At 36.7% G+C, this 19,287-nt stretch overlaps 1 protein-coding gene across 1 annotated transcript; it reads left to right on the top strand.

Moving 5' to 3' along the window:
- Positions 1-7,335: 7,335 nt before the first annotated feature.
- On the top strand, positions 7,336-18,515 carry LOC140815905 (lon protease homolog 2, peroxisomal-like). Its single transcript, XM_073174932.1, has 17 exons — positions 7,336-7,643; positions 7,847-7,959; positions 8,110-8,215; positions 8,311-8,480; positions 11,081-11,172; positions 11,304-11,483; positions 11,569-11,652; positions 12,105-12,232; positions 12,703-12,904; positions 12,992-13,198; positions 13,683-13,813; positions 14,279-14,492; positions 15,097-15,399; positions 15,598-15,792; positions 16,302-16,547; positions 17,487-17,588; positions 18,249-18,515. Exons 1-17 carry the CDS (start codon positions 7,537-7,539, stop codon positions 18,330-18,332), a joined length of 2,664 nt encoding a protein of 887 aa, XP_073031033.1. The 5' UTR covers positions 7,336-7,536; the 3' UTR covers positions 18,333-18,515.
- The last annotated feature ends 772 nt before the right edge of the window (positions 18,516-19,287 follow it).

Here is a 19,287-nt window from a genome sequence, read left to right as displayed (position 1 = left end):
AAACAAAATAATTCACAATAATAACACAACATTATATTTTTAAACTTAGTCTAAATATATGACATTTATAAAAGATGTTCAACATATAGTTGCATAAAAATCATTAAGTTTCAACAAGAATACACAAACTAAAATCAACATTTCAAGCAATGACCAACTACGATATATTTGCCGACACAATATTTGTTAAACATTGAAAGGTTCTCTTATTAGTTACTGAGCACAATCTCAGTTGTAAGGAAATTGTTAAGAGTGCTAACATACAAAGCAATGATAATACAAAGTAAAATATCATATAGACCAAACTCAAGTACTTTTTATAAACGAATATAAAAGTTTTAGATCGAGCGTACTGAGTTTTTTTGAGGACATGTGACTGAAAATTGAATATAATTGTTTATTTTATGAGCGCACCATCATTAAGTTTTTGACAAAAACATCAACTTTGTCCAAAACATTCATTCTTACTACAACACACTTAGTCAGTCTTCAATGAATAAACTGTTTTTCCTTGTACATGACCATATTGTTATTTTATAACATTGAGATCTTCTATGAGTAAAGCTTGCCATGAAAATATCGGTTCATCGTTTGGATAATCGAGTAAAGAGTTATTTCATTTTCCCAATATCTGTCGGCAATGCAAGGGGGGGACCAGTCAATACCTGCATTAAAAACGTGGGTTGGTTGTAGGCAATTTGAAGTGGAATTGCGTGATGAAATTGCTAGGCAATTTCCTTGTCCACACGGTCCAGGGGCTCTATAAATAGAGCTCCCCCCTTCATTCTGAAATCATCCCTTCTTCGAGTTTTCTCTCATCTTATAAGCATTTGAGTGCTTAGTTCTATAATATTTGTGAGGTGTTTTGTTCTCCTGTATGAAGAGAGTGTGTGTTCTCTTTGGAAACACAGTGAGTGAGTTGTACACCACAAAATATTATAGTGGAAATTCTTTTCATCTTGCCCGTGGTTTTTAACCTAATAATTTTTAGGGGTTTTCCACGTAAATCTCGGTGTCCATTTTATTCTTTATTTTCGGGTTTTATTATCTCAAATTCCGCACGTGGGACCAACAAGTGGTATCAGAGCCTTGGTTTAAAATTTCCTAAAATTCTGAGTATGCTCTGTGGTTGCAGCTTAGACTGATCTTCCACATCAGAAAAGATTTTTTGAGATTTTTTATTTAAGGCGGGATTATTTTGTCCAGTCTACTAAAATTGTTGTAGACATAATGGCGGGAAGGTACGAGATAGCAAAGTTCAATGGAAGCAATTTTATGCTGTGGAAAATAAAGATACAAGCAGTTTTAAGAAAAGAAAATTGCTTGGCAGCTATTGGAGATAGACCGGTGGAGATTACAGATGATGGAAAGTGGAATGAGATGAATGATAACGCTGTTGCCAATTTACACATGGCTATAGCAGACGAAGTTTTGTCAAGTATCTCTGAGATAAAAACAGCCAAAGTTATCTGGGATACTCTGACAAAGTTGTACGAGGTCAAGTCCCTACACAATATGATTTTCCTAAAGAGAAGGCTTTATACTCTTCGGATGGCGGAATCTTCATCGATGACCGACCATATCAACACACTAAATACTCTATTTGCCCAACTCACTTCCATGGGGCATAAAATAGGGGAAAATGAACGTGCGGAGCTTCTACTTCAAAGTCTACCAGATTCATACGATCAACTTATCATCAACATTACCAACAATATTCTTATGGGCTTTCTAAGATTCGACGATGTCTTAACTGCGGTTCTCGGAGAAGAAAGCCGGCGCAAGAATAAGGAAGATAGGTTGGTATCCTCGAAGCAGGCAGAGGCGTTACCGATGATAAGAGGAAGATTCATGGACCGTGACTCCAGTGGGAGCCAAAGACGAGGTAGATCAAAGTCGAGAAGTAAGAAGAAAAATATTTACTGCTTTAAATGTGGCGGTAAAGGGCACTTCAAGAAAGAGTGTACGAGTATCGAGAAGAGTTCTCAAGGAAATGTGGCCAGTACTTCAGGCAGTGGTGAAATATTATTCAGCGAAGCAGCAACAGTTGCAGAAGGCAGACACAAATTTTGTGACACATGGATTATGGATTCAGGAGCGACGTGGCATATGACGTCTCGGAGAGAATGGTTTGATCATTATGAACCAGTCTCAGGAGGATCTGTATTCATGGGAAATGATCATGCCTTGGAAATCGCTGGGGTCGGTACTATCAAAATTAAAATGTTTGATGGCACCATTCGCACCATACAGGAGGTACGACATGTGAAAGGACTGACGAAAAATCTTTTGTCCTTGGGGCAATTGGATGATATCGGGTGCAAAACTCGGATCGAGAATGGGATCATGAAAATTGTGAAAGGCGCGCTTGTGGTTATGAAGGCGGAAAAGGTTGCTGTCAATCTGTATGTACTTTTGGGAGAAACATACAAAGAGGCAGAGCTAGTTGTTGCATCAAATGGTTCAGGAGAAGAATTAACAGTGTTATGGCATAGAAAGCTCGGGCATATGTCAGAACGGGGTTTGAAAATTCTCTCAGAACGGAAGCTGTTGTCGGGACTTACAAAAGTGTCACTACCCTTTTGTGAGCATTGTGTTACCAGTAAACAACACAGATTAAAGTTTGGCACTTCTAATGCCAGGAGCAAAAGCATATTGGAGCTGATTCATTCGGATGTTTGGCAAGCACCGGTTGTATCCCTAGGAGGAGCGAGATATTTTGTCTCGTTCATTGATGATTTCTCTAGGAGATGTTGGGTGTATCCAATCAAGAAGAAATCAGATGTTTTCCAAGTCTTCAAAGATTTCAAAGCGCGGGTTGAACTTGATTCTGAAAACAAAATCAAGTGTTTGAGGACTGACAATGGAGGAGAATATACCAGTGACGAGTTTGATGCATTTTGTCAAAATGAGGGCATCAAGAGACAGTTCACGACGGCTTACACACCTCAACAGAATGGAGTGGCGGAGCGGATGAATAGAACCTTGTTGGACAGAACAAGAGCTATGTTGAGGACTGTGGGTCTAGAAAAGTTATTTTGGGCGGAAGCAGTTAAAACCGCTTGTTATATTATCAATCGTTCTCCTTCAGTGGCGATTGATCTGAAGACTCCGATGGAGATGTGGACTGGGAAGCCGACAGATTATTCTCATTTGCATACATTTGGAAGTCCGGTGTACGTTCTGTACAATGAGCAAGAAAGATCAAAGTTGGATTCTAAATCCAGAAAATGTATCTTCTTGGGTTATGCTGATGGAGTAAAGGGGTTTCGCTTGTGGGATCCTACTGTTCACAAGCTTGTCATCAGCAGGGATGTTATCTTCGAGGAAGATAAAGTAAAGAGAGACAAAGGCACACATAATTCAGAAACTACTACATTTCAGGCGGAGAATAAGACAGACGAAGGTCAAGTTTCTTGTGAAGCAGTACCAGAGCACGAAGAACAAGAACATGTTGAGTCTGAGGTTTCCAATGTGAGGCAGTCAACTCGAGACAGAAGACCTCCAGGTTGGCTTTCAGATTATATCACTTAAAGCAACATTGCATATTGTCTATTATCAGAGGATGGTGAGCCATCGAGTTTCCACGAGGCTACTCAAAGCTCGGATGTATCCTTGTGGATGACAGCAATGCAAGAAGAGTTGGAGGCATTAGACAGGAATAAAACATGGGATCTTGTTACACTACCACGAGGGAGGAAAGCCATTGGAAACAGATGGGTCTATAAGATCAAGCGTGATGGCAATAACCAAGTGGAGCGGTATCGTGCTAGATTGGTGGTAAAAGGGTATGCTCAGAAAGAAGGCATCGACTTCAATGAGATATTTTCTCCTGTGGTTCGGCTTACAATAGTCAGAGTAGTGTTGGCATTGTGTGCGGTGTTTGACCTACATCTAGAACAGCTAGATGTGAAAACGGCGTTTCTTCATGGAGATCTTGAAGAAGAAATCTATATGCTCCAGCCAGAAGGTTTTGCAGAAATAGGCAAAGAGAACTTGGTTTGCAGGTTGAAGAAATCTCTGTACGGTCTCAAACAGGCGCCGAGGTGTTGGTACAAGAGATTTGATTCCTATATCACGAGCCTTGGATACAACAGACTGAGTGCAGACCCTTGTACGTATTTCAAGAGGTCTGGTGATGATTATATCATTTTGCTGTTGTATGTGGACGACATGTTGGTAGCAGGCCCCAACAAAGATCAGGTCCAAGGATTGAAGGCACAGTTGGCTAGGGAATTTGATATGAAGGACTTGGGACCAGCAAACAAGATTCTAGGGATGCAAGTTTACCGAGACAGAAGTAACAGAAAGATTTGGCTTTCCCAGAAAAATTATTTGAAGAAAGTCTTGCAACGCTTCAACATGCAAGATAGTAAGCCAATATCGACCCCTCTTCCTGTTAACTTCAAGTTATCCTCCAAGATGTGTCCTAGCAGTGAAGCAGAGAGGATGGAGATGTCTCGAGTACCATATGCATCAGCAGTGGGAAGTTTGATGTTCGCCATGATATGTACAAGACCGGACATTGCTCAAGCAGTGGGAGCAGTTAGTCGGTATATGGCGAATCCTGGACGAGAGCATTGGAGCACTGTTAAGAGGATCCTTAGATACATTAAGGGTACCTCGAATGCTGCATTATGTTATGGAGGATCAGATTTTACACTCAGGGGCTATGTCGATTCAGATTATGCAGGTGATCCTGATAAGAGGAAATCTACTACTGGTTATGTGTTTACACTTGCAGGGGGAGCAGTAAGCTGGGTTTCAAAACTGCAGACAGTTGTGGCGTTATCTACAACAGAGACAGAATACATGGCAGCTACTCAAGGTTGCAAGGAGGCAATATGGATTGAAAGGTTATTGGAGGAGATCGGGCACAAACAAGAGAATGTTCCTTTGTTTTGTGATAGTCAGAGTGCCTTGCACATCGCAAGGAATCCAGCCTTTCATTCCAGGACGAAACACATTGGAGTACAATTTCATTTTGTGCGAGAAGTAGTAGAAGAAGGAAGTGTGGATATGCAGAAGATCCATACGAATGATAACTTAGCTGATTTTCTGACCAAGCCAGTAAACACTGATAAGTTTGAATGGTGTAGATCCTCAAGTGGCCTAGCAGAAACGTAAGCAGCAGGGAAAGGCAAGATTGAAAGGATGTGTGGAGATGTGTTTGATTCTCAATCAAATCTCCAAGTGGGAGAAATGTCGGCAATGCAAGGGGGGGACCAGTCAATACCTGCATTAAAAACGTGGGTTGGTTGTAGGCAATTTGAAGTGGAATTGCGTGATGAAATTGCTAGGCAATTTCCTTGTTCACACGGTCCAGGGGCTCTATAAATAGAGCTCCCCCCTTCATTCTGAAATCATCCCTTCTTCGAGTTTTCTCTCATCTTATAAGCATTTGAGTGCTTAGTTCTATAATATTTGTGAGGTGTTTTGTTCTCCTGTATGAAGAGAGTGTGTGTTCTCTTTGGAAACACAGTGAGTGAGTTGTACACCACAAAATATTATAGTGGAAATTCTTTTCATCTTGCCCGTGGTTTTTACCCTAATAATTTTTAGGGGTTTTCCACGTAAATCTCGGTGTCTATTTTATTCTTTATTTTCGGGTTTTATTATCTCAAATTCCGCACGTGGGACCAACAATATCATTGCAAATTCTTATAAGTATTAAACTATGCATAAAGTGCTAGAATATATCTCAAAATGAATTCTTAAAAGATGCAATGAAATAGTTTTATGATTATGAATTTAAAACACCGAATATATAAAAATAAGCTTACACATGCTCTAAATATGACTTTTTGGAAAAATTCTGTATAAAATATGACATTGAAATAGTAGAGGACAAACACTGAGCTACAATAAACGATTCTTGAAATATCGAACATCGATAAATTAAATCGAACAGAAGACACATAATCCATATGAAATCGATTTAAAAATTTGTAAAACATCAACGAGAACTCTTAGTACAATCTCAATTGTACCGTAAATTCACAATTATGATAATGTTTAACTAGTGCAAGATAAATTTTGTCATCGTTGAGTCTGGAACTCAGAGACTTCAGGGATTCTGATACCACAAAGCCACGCGAAAATGGATCCTGTGTAGAAAAAAAATCAAAATAATGTGACGGAAAGTTTATAAACCAGCAACTGTTTTACCCAATAAATAATGTTTTTAGTCTCTCATTATTGATAATGGCATTGAACCTAAAAACGAAAGCGTGTGGCGTCGGTTGACTTGTGGACAGTGGAGGACCAGAGCATTCGGCGGCCCAACACTTTAGTATAATGACACGCGATGTCGTTCCATTGGATAAAGCGGGTAGAGTAGATGCTACCTGTGGGGGCAGTACCTTCACAGAATCTCAGCCATTGATTTTACATAGTGATTAAATCTGGGCCTTTGATCACTTCATGAGGTGTATGTGTGTTTAAATCTGGGCCTTTGATCATCTCATGGAGCAGTGCCTCACAAGGTAGGATGAAATAAACCGATAAAGCGTGCATCCATCTCCGCTCAAGTCAATCAGCTAAGCGAGCCACGTGTATTCGTAAATTTTTTGTTGAGATGGAAGACCATTTTAAGTAGTTCGTCTTTTTCACTGAACCATATTATTGATTCTTTTTATTTAAATTATTGTAAGGAAGATATATATTTGTCCATGTACATTAAAAGCATAAAATGTGTTGTTTATGGATTTGTTATCACCTGTAAGTAACACGTGCATACGACATAATTTATACGTACTAAGTGAACATAAAACATTTGTCTTGATTGAAATCAAAAGATTCACTGTCTATCGAAAATTCATAATAATATTAAAAAGTATTATCAAATCTATTTTTGCTTAATTTTTAGTTTTTGATCATATGTGTGGGACTGTTTTATCTAAATTTTCTCGTCTTTTTACTGAAATCAACAAATTTTTTAATCATCTTGAATTTGTGTGGTTTCTCATTTGGAACATGATGAACTTTGTTTCTTTTTCTGTAGTTTTGTCATTTTATTAGTGCTTATTGTCTTCATATTGTACATTTTTCGCATTTTTTTGCGTCATTTGTGTTCATTCTTTTTTTATTTTCATTTTGTATTTCATTGATGTTTTTTTCTTATCAATATTTATCTTGAGTTGTTGTAGTATTGTTGATGATGATACTCAACCATTTATCTCAACGATGTTCAAATACATAAATAGTTCAAATACATAAAATAGATATATATGATAGAGATACGATGAATTTACAACATATCAAAAAAATTTGTATATATTTTCGGGGGAAATTTTTTTTATAAAATTGTTTTAAGAACTAATAAAAGTTGCATCGTTTGGTAAACAAGGAAGAAAGAGGGGTCAACCAAATCGGTAGATAGAGGGGCTGTGACTGAAAATTGATGAAGCCTCACCTGTTTCTTCCTCAACCTCCCTCTTTTTTATTCGATCACTGAACCCTTTGATACAATCGAATTCGCAACTTAAGTCACACTAAAATATAGGGGAAACGAAACGAATTTATTTACATAAGCTAATGGATGAATCGGTGGAGCTGCCGGGCCGACTCGCTATTCTTCCCTTTCGAAACAAAGTTTTGTTGCCTGGAGCAATCATTCGTATTAGCTGCACTTCTCCCAGCAGGTGTGTTTTCGTTTTGTAATTTTTCTCGCCTTGCTATTTTTTTTTTTTTTTTGGTTGAACGCAGTTCCCAGCTGAATTTGTATGTGTTTTGAATTGAAATCCTTTCTTTTCTTAGATATGAAAAGCAATATGTTATTTTTGCATGATTGATAGCGCGGGGTGTGAATTTAATGGAAGTTATTTTGTGATAATGAATGTGCTAGTGTGAAATTGGTGGAGCAAGAGTTGTGGCAGAGAGAAGAGAAAGGATTAATAGGCATTCTGCCAGTTCGTGATGCTGCGGAGGTCCCTGATGCTGGCCCCACTCCATCTCCAGGTCAGTGGTAGCACTCGCTCATCAAATCGGATGCTAATCATTTGTTATATAAAAAGTGAACTGAAAAAGACGAGTCGCATGTAACCAGAGTAGTCATAGGAGTTGTGAGATTGTGATGCTTGATGAGTCATTTTGGAATTGTATTTCAAGGAACGGGAACTCATGAAAGAAGCTCAAAATTTCAAGAGGAAACAACTGATATCTCCCACAAACATGGTGGCAAGAACCGACAAGAAGTTGTTCACTGGCATAACAGGTATTTTTTTTAATAACAATGAAGCTAAATTTTGTTAGTATCCTGAGTGTATGAATATTGGGGATTATATACCAGTGTTTGATGATTTCTTTTAGGGGAGTTGCTGCCCGAGCTTTACATCTGTCAAGAGGAGTGGAGAAACCAAGTGGCAGGGTAACCTACACTGTAGTTCTTGAAGGCTTGTGCAGATTTAGTGTGCAGGAGCTGAGCACAAGAGGGACATACTACACTGCTCGGATCACTTCCCTTGACGCGACAAAAGCTGGTAAACTGTCAGTGAACTTTGTATTTTTGACTTAGGTTAGTCATCGATATTGGTAACTTTGGACCACAAGAAATCAATAAATGTTGCTCTTGCTAAAAACTAATCCATACATGAGGAAGTACAATACATGTTGAGCTGGGTATTGTGCATTTAGTTTACATAAATAATCCCGTATTTTCGTTTCATATAAAAAAATAATAAATAATCCCGTCTTAATTAATGAGGAATTAGGTGGTTTTGTTGCATTTCCTTGGGCTCCCGAGATCATACTATTGGAAAAAACAATATCTCACGCACCTATAAGTTTATTGCTTTCAAAACAATTTGTATGTAATTGATCGCATTCACATGATTATATCATACCTCACAATTATGTAATCATGGGTTCACATTGTTCAAAACTTTAAACTACTAACATTTCCATGTGAAGTTAATCTGTAATGATGAATATAAACAATTAATTGTACATTTTAACCCGTCTCGTAAAACCATGGAATCATAGTTCATCAATCGAGTTGTTATTGCAGACGAGCCCTTGCTCGTTATTACAAGTTTAATATTGCCTATCGTCATAGTTGGAGTTACTGATTTGAAAAGTGTTGTAACTTGGAGGCTTTCTCAAAAGAGAACCTTACAAATTTGGAATCCCATCTCAAACAAATTCACAATCCTATTTTGTTGGACATGAATTCCTATATCCTTAAACTCTTTCAACCGAGTAATCTTAATAGGTAATTCACGAGTAGTTTATGTTCAAGCATTTTAATTTTTAGTGCCATCTATAACTATTTTAGTGAGACCTTTAACATTCTATGGGATATAGTCATCTCAGAATAAATGAACTGAAATGGCCAAATGTATGATATATTATTAATAAATAAATAAAGAAAATTGCGTATATCACAAAATCAGCTAGCAGTTGATTCAATGAGAACCTACTTTAATAAGTTTTGTATGAAAAATGCCTCTAACTGAACTGATGGTGTATGATTTTGTGCTGGTTTCTTTTATTTTTAATTCATGTTTTAGTTTTTGGCTGATTTTCTCTCAGTTAATTTTAATTATATACATTTTGATTGAAACATAAAAATAATAATAAAAATTTAGCCACGGTGCCACGTCCCTTGACTGCTGGACCCAACCTCAATTTCCTTGTTGTGTAAATTGAACATGGATTTGTCTCAAAAATGGAATCAAAAACATTTTTCTGTTTTAGTTACGTAATCAGAATCAAATTCAATGACTTACAATTTAGTTCCCGTCTTTAAACATTAGAAAGCAGAATTGAAATTTAATCTAGAAATCATGACACTATTTTGTCTATGTTAGACCCAATTTTAATAATATAGTATAGATAGTTCCCCTTTAATTGGGACCAAATCATTGGTTTAGGAATCATAACCACTGATTGGAACCATAGTCAAGCCTACGAACTCCCTCTAAATTGGGCTTTTGCTGAGTTGATAGTTTGTAGTATCAAAAAAAATTATCTCGCTTTTGGTATTTTTCTTTACCTTTTTTAATAATGGACATAAATAGTGACATAAAAAGTATGTTGGGTTTCATTTGAAAGAGATGCCATTTTTTTGGCAATTTTTCTCTCATTTTATATACTTTGTATTAGCTGAGGGTTGATTTAACCTTTCAGTTAATGCACCAGTGCTCTTTGGCTTTATCTAGGTGTTTAGATTAATTTGTCTAAAGTATTTTGTGTGTATTCTGTCCTTTCGATTTTTTAGTTACAACTGCTTTTGCCGTTTTATGTTTATATGCTACTCGAATTTGGCAAAGTATTTTCTTAAGTCAAATCTATTTCCAAAGTATTTTTACTTAAGCTATGAATCTTTGATACAATGGTTTTGTATTATTTTAAAGAAGTTTGTTTACTTCAAATCCCTATGATATGATGTGCTTATAAATAGAAAGGCTGGTTTATTTGTCATAAACAACTCTATAAAATTATACTATTTGAATGAGATTGCCGGGTCCTAAAAATATCATTGGACTTATCATGGACTTGAGTAAGCATTCGCTGGAGTCGGAAATACAGTGGGTATAAGTTAGTTGTGACATGCTTATTTAATTTTTCATCACTGAGGGGTTTTACATTAACTGTATTTTGTAATGTCAAATGGCAAATGCAAGATAATTCTGGCATGAAGGGTTGTGTTCACTTTTTTATCAAACGATAATTCTCAAACTTGGGGCATCCCTTTTGAGTTAATGAAATATATTCAACCCTTTTAACTCTTGATCTCAATCTTTATTTTCCTAAATGTGCTTACGCATTTTCGGCGCAAAAGGGATGAAATGGTACTGAGTAGAGTTTGTGGGCTAAAAAGTTTGTTGGACTGCAGTGAGACCCTTCATACCACATGGGAAGAAGGAAAGGAACTGACTGGCTTGACACCTATTTCCATCCTTTGGCACAGGCTGAAAAGAATTCCCTGAATGATATATTTAGTCTTGTATCGACAATTTGCAATTCAGATTTTGGCTTCAGTTATATCGTTATTCTTACGCTCATTAAGTTTTACTTTACTGCTCTGTGGACACCATCTTTGATTTATTGACTGATTTGTTATTTTATAATCGTATAGAGATGGATCAAGTGGAACAAGATCCAGATTTTATAGCGCTATCTAGACAATTCAAGGCCACTGCAATGGAACTCATCTCTATTCTTGAGCAGGTTGGTTACGTGAAATACTTAAGAATTAATGGAAAAATTCCTTAAGAGTTGGAAACGGACATGCATTTCAATGTTTTTCCTTTGTAACATTACTACTTTTCATTTGATCTTTGTTTGATTTCTGCTTTTAGAAACAAAAAACAGGTGGCAGGACTAAAATTCTCCTGGAAACAATCCCTGTGCACAAACTGGCAGACATATTTGTTGCAAGCTTCGAGATTAGCTTTGAAGAACAGCTATCCACTTTAGATTCTGTGGATATTAAAGCGAGGCTAGCAAAAGCAACTGAATTGGTTGATAGGCATTTACAGGTCTGTAGAATTCATCTTATGGGTTTGTACAATTCATATGGATTATGTACAATTAAGAGTCATGTTATATAACTGCTTCCTGTAGTCTATTCGAGTAGCGGAGAAGATTACACAAAAGGTCGAGGGACAGTTGTCAAAGTCACAGAAAGAATTTCTCCTTCGTCAACAGGTTTTCTTACTAAATGTATTTCACACTTAAGGATTATAGTGATTCCTTTTAAAATAAACCTGAGAAAGCTGCATTCAACTATAGTTATCAGGGGGGCCTGCATGCATTCGCGTAACATAGTGTTTGTGTGTTTTTTGAACTTAAAAATCTACCAGTCTTGTCTAATTTCAGGTTCCACCCTTTTTCCATGCTTTGAAGAAACCATCAATTTCTTTTTCACTTGCAGAAACCTATTCAAAGAAGAAAAGTTATAACTAACTTCACCGTCTGGTTTCTTAGTACCAATTTGTACTTGCAGTAACCTATTCAAAGAAGAAAAGTTATAACTTACTTCACCATCTGGTTTCTTATTACCAAAAATTCTTTAAAAAAATCTCACTCTTTATTAATTTATAATTTGTCTCGTAAATTTTAATGTTACGCCTTCACTTTTGCGCTTTTTGTATTACAAGATGAGGGCTATAAAGGAAGAACTTGGTGACAACGATGATGATGAGGATGATGTGGCCACACTAGAGAGAAAATTACAAGATGTCGGGATGCCTGCAAACATCTGGAAATATGCTCAAAGAGAATTACGGTACAGTCTTCGTTACCAATCACTTTGATAGTTTTCAAAGAGCACTATCAAAGAGCAATAATAGTGGATTTAAACATTTCATCTAATTTGTGTTGAAACTATGTTAGCAATGTTCATACACTAAGATTTGAGTTAAGCTATCACATTGTCGAACATTTGATGTTACAAATAGTCACTAAAAAGGATGGTATTGACTTCATTTATTGAAGCAAAAAAGCACTGAAAACATAGGATCTACGTTTTCTATTGAGATATAATTTTTCAATATTCATACTTTACGGTGAAGATTATTGATATTTTGCTAGTCTTGTGCCAAAGTTTGCATGGGCATATCCGCCAAGCTATTTTGTGAGAGATATCACAATGTTGTCTGCTGTACAACCCATAATTTGGAATTCTTCTTGCTCTTGGTTCAGAATTTCAAATCTGGTTGAGTACTTTCTTTAATTTTCGAATTAATTTTTGTACAGGAGACTTAAAAAAATGCAGCCTCAGCAACCTGGATATAACAGCTCTCGTGCGTATTTGGAACTTCTTGCCGACCTTCCCTGGCAAAAAGCCAGCGAAGAATTGGAATTGGATTTGAAAGCAGCAAAAGAGCGTCTCGACATTGACCACTATGGTTTAGTGAAAGTCAAGCAGCGTATAATTGAATATCTAGCTGTTCGGAAGGTTTACTTCTTGGTCCCATTTTATTCTTGATATTTTTCAATCTCGCAAATGTCAATCTAACTGAATCTATCTGAACATGTCATACAGCTCAAACCAGACGCAAGAGGCCCGGTGTTGTGCTTTGTCGGTCCACCAGGTGTTGGAAAGACATCTTTAGCCTCGTCAATTGCTGCTGCTTTGGGCAGAAAATTTGTGCGCATATCCCTTGGTGGCGTAAAAGATGAGGCTGACATTAGAGGCCACCGGCGAACATATGTTGGAAGCATGCCTGGACGTCTTATTGATGGGCTGAAGGTGAGAAGTTATCATATCACATATTTTCTTGATGTTCACTTGATAATATTAAAAGCATTAGAATTCTCTTTTTTAAATAATATGCTATTGGTAAAATCAGGTGAGACGTATATTCCTTGTCCTTTTGCCGGTTTTTACCTTTCACTTGTGGCTGTGGGTAGGATTTTATTTGATATTTTCCACCTTTTTGTTTTAGGAAACTAAATTTGTGATGCAAACCATCTGTGATGATCATGGCTTAAATCTTGTGTTTTTCTCATATATTTATCAATCATGGTCCTTCATAATTGGACTTCGAATTGTTTTGTTTTGGGCTTTGGGATTGAGTTGGGCAAGAAAGAACACCGAATTAAATAAGAGTAATATTTCATCAAGACGAAAATAATCTGATGTCTGAATATTTTTTTCATCTTTAGTTGGTTGCAGGTGCATATTTCACAGTTTCTTTTCTTGATGAAATTAATGTATCTCTTTTGATTTCCAGAAAGTTGGTGTTTGCAATCCTGTTATGCTTCTGGATGAGATTGACAAAACAGGTTCCGATGTCCGGGGTGATCCGGCTTCAGCGCTGCTTGAGGTCCTTGATCCTGAACAGAACAAAACATTCAATGATCAGTATCCTTGCACTAGTCATGTTTGACTTACTATGTATAGTACTCGAATAGTAAGGAACTGCATTCATTTTCTCATCTATTCAACCTGGAAAAAATATGCTTCAATTGTCACTGTCTAGGTTAGTAATTAGATGCATAATTCATAGGGAATTCAGTTATGAAAATATGGTTGTGATATAACCTGATAAACTCATACTGAACAAATTTGGACACATATTTTATTTAATTTTTCTTTTCTTTCATCATAAGCTGCTCAGGGATAAAAATTCGTCCTCAAGAATATGGAGGTAAAAAGATACGACTTTATTTCGCAGAATCATGACAATTTCTCGGGCCACAGAAATATGAAACAGTGCCTGTGTCATGCTTTTGTTCTTTCATTACATGTATGTATGTTGAAAATATATCGTCTCGGGCCAATTTTATTGGAAAATAAAAATAGGTGATCCTTGATTGAAGTTTTTAGCTATTTGAATGTTCCATTTGACCTTTCGAAGGTTATATTTGTGGCTACTGCAAATAGGATGCAGCCTATTCCTCCGCCACTCTTAGACAGGATGGAAGTTATTGAGCTGCCTGGATATACCCCTGAAGAAAAGCTTCGAATAGCAACCCGACATTTAATTCCACGAGTGCTTGATCAACATGGACTGAGCTATGATTTTCTACAGGTTCCAGAGGTATGGAAGTCATTATGCACTTGTTCCATCGTATTGTGATTTCTCACATAGAAGTATGATTGGATGTATTGTAAACTGGCATGATGCAAATATGTTTCGTTCGGTGTTGTATGTTTGGCTTGTGGATGTTATCACGAGGTTATAGTTTAGTCCTTTTTTGTGGCATAATTTTATGTTCGAATACTATTTCCTGCATCTCCATTAGCTTATCCATATCATATCTAGGCATGTATTACATCTGTAACTTTTTGGATTTGATTTTCTTAATTATTTGTCTTAGTACTCTGGTTTACATGGAAGCCAATGCGAAAATAGGTGTTGTCTCTAACCCATAGGTCATTTTATTAATTTGAGGATTGAGTCTGGCCCCCCCACATCATCAATTTGAGTAGACAACAATGCTGTGGCATGCTTTAGTGGCCCCCTCTTTCAGGGTGGTTTGCACTATTATTTTATAATCAAGTAGTCTTGTTTAACAATGTCACAAGTATGTTCATGCTCATGAAGTGCCTTCTGTTCATCAGTCCCATCATTGGCTAATCTATATGTGAGATTTTGAAAACTAATGAACTTAAACCATGCTGGTTTCTTGATTTTGTGGTAGGCCATGGTAGAACTTGTCATCCAAAGATACACTAGGGAAGCTGGTGTCCGCAATCTGGAGAGAAATTTGGCCGCCCTGGCTCGTGCAGCGGCCGTCAGAGTTGCCGAACAAGATCATGCTGTGCCACTTAGCAAAGATGTCCAGCGGCTGGCTTCGCCTATATTGGAGAGTGGACTTTCTGATGAGGCTGGAGTAGAATTTGAAGTCATTCCAATGGATGTCAACAACCATGATATCTCAAATGCATGTCGTATGACCTCACCTTTGGTTGCGGATGAAGCTATGCTGGAAAAAGTTCTCGGAGTAAGTAGTATTTTCGTTTAAAATAATCAATAACTAATAGAATCCAAAATCCCAAATGATCTTGTAAATTTGATTGCTTTATAAGGGCTATTTGGGTTCAGTTGGACATCAGTTGCTCCTCTTTTCTTTGTTTCTGCATTTCTCATCATCTGTCATGACTTATGGTATGCTGTATATATTGTGTATGCTGTCTAACAGCCACCAAGATATGACGATAGAGAAACTGCTGACCGAGTTGCGACTCCTGGGATATCTGTTGGACTTGTTTGGACAGCCGTTGGTGGGGAGGTTCAATTTGTTGAGGCTACTGCGCTGGTGGGAAAAGGTGATTTGCATCTGACCGGGCAACTTGGGGATGTAATTAAAGAATCGGCACAAATTGCGTTGACATGGGTAATAATTTTCACTCTTTCACTGCACGTACAGTTTTATCTAGTCATAAATAATATGCTTGTCTTGAGTATTAGGAATCTAGATATGAGGTTAAGGATGCTGCTAGAGTTGAAATTTGCCATCTAAAAAATGTTGTCGTAATTCCAACTCTTAATGTACATTAGAATGCACTAGAAAGTTGTGGCTGCCACCAAGCAAATTTTTTACTTGGCATTTTGTCAAATTTTGAGTGTTTTGGCGTGAGTATGAATCCCGTATTCATACTTGTTGGAACTAACGGATTCACAATGAAGCAATAGTTGACTGGCCACTTTTAAGTATTATTTCCCCCGGCTGCTCTATTTTCAGTTAAAAAATTAAGTTCTCTGATTCCTTTTGTTGCTTAAATTCCTCTCATACAATTTTATGTGTGGTGTCATTTTTGTTGTGTATAAAACAAAAGGATAAAGGTTTCCTCATAGTTCATATGTATTTATGGGCTTTATGGTTCTCTCCATTCACGTACACAGGTAAGAGCAAGAGCAACTGAACTTAATCTGGCTGCTGCTAAAGATTCTAATCTCCTTGAAGGTCGAGACATTCATATACATTTTCCTGCTGGGGCTGTCCCAAAGGATGGGCCTTCAGCTGGTGTAACTCTTGTAACCTCGTTGGTTTCACTATTCAGTCACCGAAAAGTTAGAGTAGATACAGCAATGACTGGAGAGATGACTTTAAGGGGTATAGTCTTACCTGTTGGTGGCATTAAGGACAAGGTACATTTTCTTGGAGTTTTACACCGTAAATTCTCAGATACACTTCAATTTAAAATTCATCTATTTATACATAATGTCATTGGATAAAAGAAAAAAGTACTATTTATCTCAAAATTAAATTAATTCTTTATAATTTCCCATGTCAAATTTTACTCCCAACCCATTCTACTTTGTTTTTTTTAGCCTTCTTGCCTCACCGCCTCTTTACTTCGTTCTTTAATGATGCATACATAACTGCACGTAAAAGTAATCGGTAGAATAAGATGAATTAATATCGCAGTCAGAAGTGTTGACTTGTCTCTGTCAGATGCCTCTCTATGTTATTTTGTCAATGCTAGATGGATATCTCGGCTGGTTGACTGTTCTATTGATTGACATTTTTATTTTTATTTTTGATCGGAACTATCATTTATAATAATAATAATTAGGATTACAAAGCTAGTGGATGAGCGATCCACAATCCACCACAGCAATTAAAAAACTACAAACTCTTCATTAGCAAATAAAACATCAATCCCTAACTAGGTCCGATAAGAGCAAATGCTGAAATTGTGGTATGTTAATCGTCCAACTCGTTACTCTGAATCTGATCTGCTCCCATAATTCCTCCCACGAGTCTTCTTTGTCGTTGAAAATTCTGTCGTTGCGATCATAGATGTTCAGGGATTTTCTTTGTATAGGTAATACCTGTAAGATTGTGAACACATAATAAGTCTCTACTGATCACATTATTATGGATAAAATGGTGTGCTACAATTTTGTTTTCTTGAATGCTTTGTTTGAAATGAATATATACCAAAAATTGTATCCTTTATAATCTATAGATGCACTAGATGGAGATAAATAAGCGCATTTGTCATGTCCTCGTTTTTCATTGACTTACAAATAAGAAATGGGATTGCCACCATGTAATTTCTTATTATTGTCCACTCTATACAGGTTCTAGCGGCCCACAGATATGGAATCAAAAGAGTTATTCTACCAGAGAGGAACTTAAAAGACTTAGTGGAGGTACCATCAGCTGTGCTCTCGTGTTTGGAGGTAAATTTTGCTCTATACGGTTTTATATTTTGTAGTCGTGTCTTGAGTTTGGGAAATTATGAGTTTAGATGTTTAGTTATAAACAATATGCATACAATTTTATGTAAATAAGTATCTCATTTTGGTAAGTCATAAAGTATGAGTGAGTCGAGTGTATTGTGGTTCAGTAAAAATTCAACTCGATCTTGGTTGTGACTGAGCTAGAGGAGGTTGATTATTAGGTTGCTTTGAGTCGATTCGGCACTTTTTACTGGTACTTGAGCTTTGATCTACCATTTTTCATTTTTAAAATATATTTTTTGATATGATTAAACTTGCCGTTTTTATCATTGATTCTTTTACAATTGAATGTTTTGAATCTTAATTTGTAAAGACTAGATAGTATTTTGGTTATTGATTTGTCCAATCTCAAGCTCGAAAAAATAAAGTTTGTTAAAGTCGAGTTTGAGTAACTCTGCTCCTGCTAGTTCACTAGTTGATTGAGTTTGAGCTCTCGATATTAAAGGGGGTTACTAGAAAGGGACTACTAGGGGTGATTGTAATGTTGTTAAACGGGAAAAAGTGATGTTAATATTATATTTATAATTTTGTTTAGTTCCTAAATATGAGACGTTAATTGTACTGGTGTGGTTTATCTTCTCATAAATCTTGTTGGAACAGATACTACCTGCAAAGAGAATGGAGGATGTGTTGGAACAAGCTTTCGTGGGTGGTTGCCCATGGAAACAGCATTCAAAATTATGATAACCCCACCCTCGATGTCAAGTATATTTATTTCCCAGATTCTCTGTAGACCACAAACTTCGTGGAGATTTGGGAAAAAACAACTTTTTATATATGGTCGATCATCGATACGATAAAGTGTATAGCAATATTCTCTATACCTGTAACCTATCAATTCATGCTTATGGAGGATTTAACAAGCAAGTCTCGTGCATTAACTGTTTTTTTACCCTTATTATTCTTCATTGATAGGATTTTGTTTTCGTTTATACACTACTAGCATGCACAAATCGAACTGCTCGATTCAAGTCCTAAGATGCCAAGTGCCAACTACTCCAATCAAGTACTGGAAAGTATGTTTTCCTTTGTTTCTCAAGCTCACAACTTATTCTTTGATGGTTGTACACATGTATTTGTAGTTCTTTGCTTATGCGGTTTTCTTAATCGATTTGGAATCCTCATAATTTAGAACTAAGTTCGAATATTATAGGATTATTGCTATACACCCAGGCTAAACTGCGCTGTGTATTCCATGAGTATTGGGTTCTTCTATAAGCATCTAATTTATCTAAATCCAAATTTTTACCCCTACTATCTTAATCTTCTTGGAGGTAATCTAATGAAGATGACCCACATAAATCAAGAAATGGGGTTGGTCTTGGGAAAAATTACCTTAAGTTTTCCGTCCTGGTAGTTTAGTCAAACGTACGTGGTATGATGATTGTTTTCACAACAATTGGCGTATGGGTCGAAATACGTCCAAAATTTATGATGTATGTATACTTTGAAAAACTGATTCATGCAACCTTTGTTAGTGTAGAAATTGTTCGTAGACCATAATTGTTGTAAAAATGAAATTGTTTGTAGACCATAATTCCAAATCTGTCCATTCACTGTACCAGCTCTGATTTTCCAATATGCACAGTACAATTAACCGTGTAATTGGTCTTTCAGCGATTTCTCCTCTCTCCTCTGC

Source organism: Primulina eburnea, chromosome 16 (assembly GCF_022965805.1).
Source record: "Primulina eburnea isolate SZY01 chromosome 16, ASM2296580v1, whole genome shotgun sequence".
NCBI classification, from domain to species: domain Eukaryota; kingdom Viridiplantae; phylum Streptophyta; class Magnoliopsida; order Lamiales; family Gesneriaceae; genus Primulina; species Primulina eburnea.
Note: the sequence above shows the minus strand (reverse complement) of the source record. Positions and strands in the feature narration are given on the sequence as shown.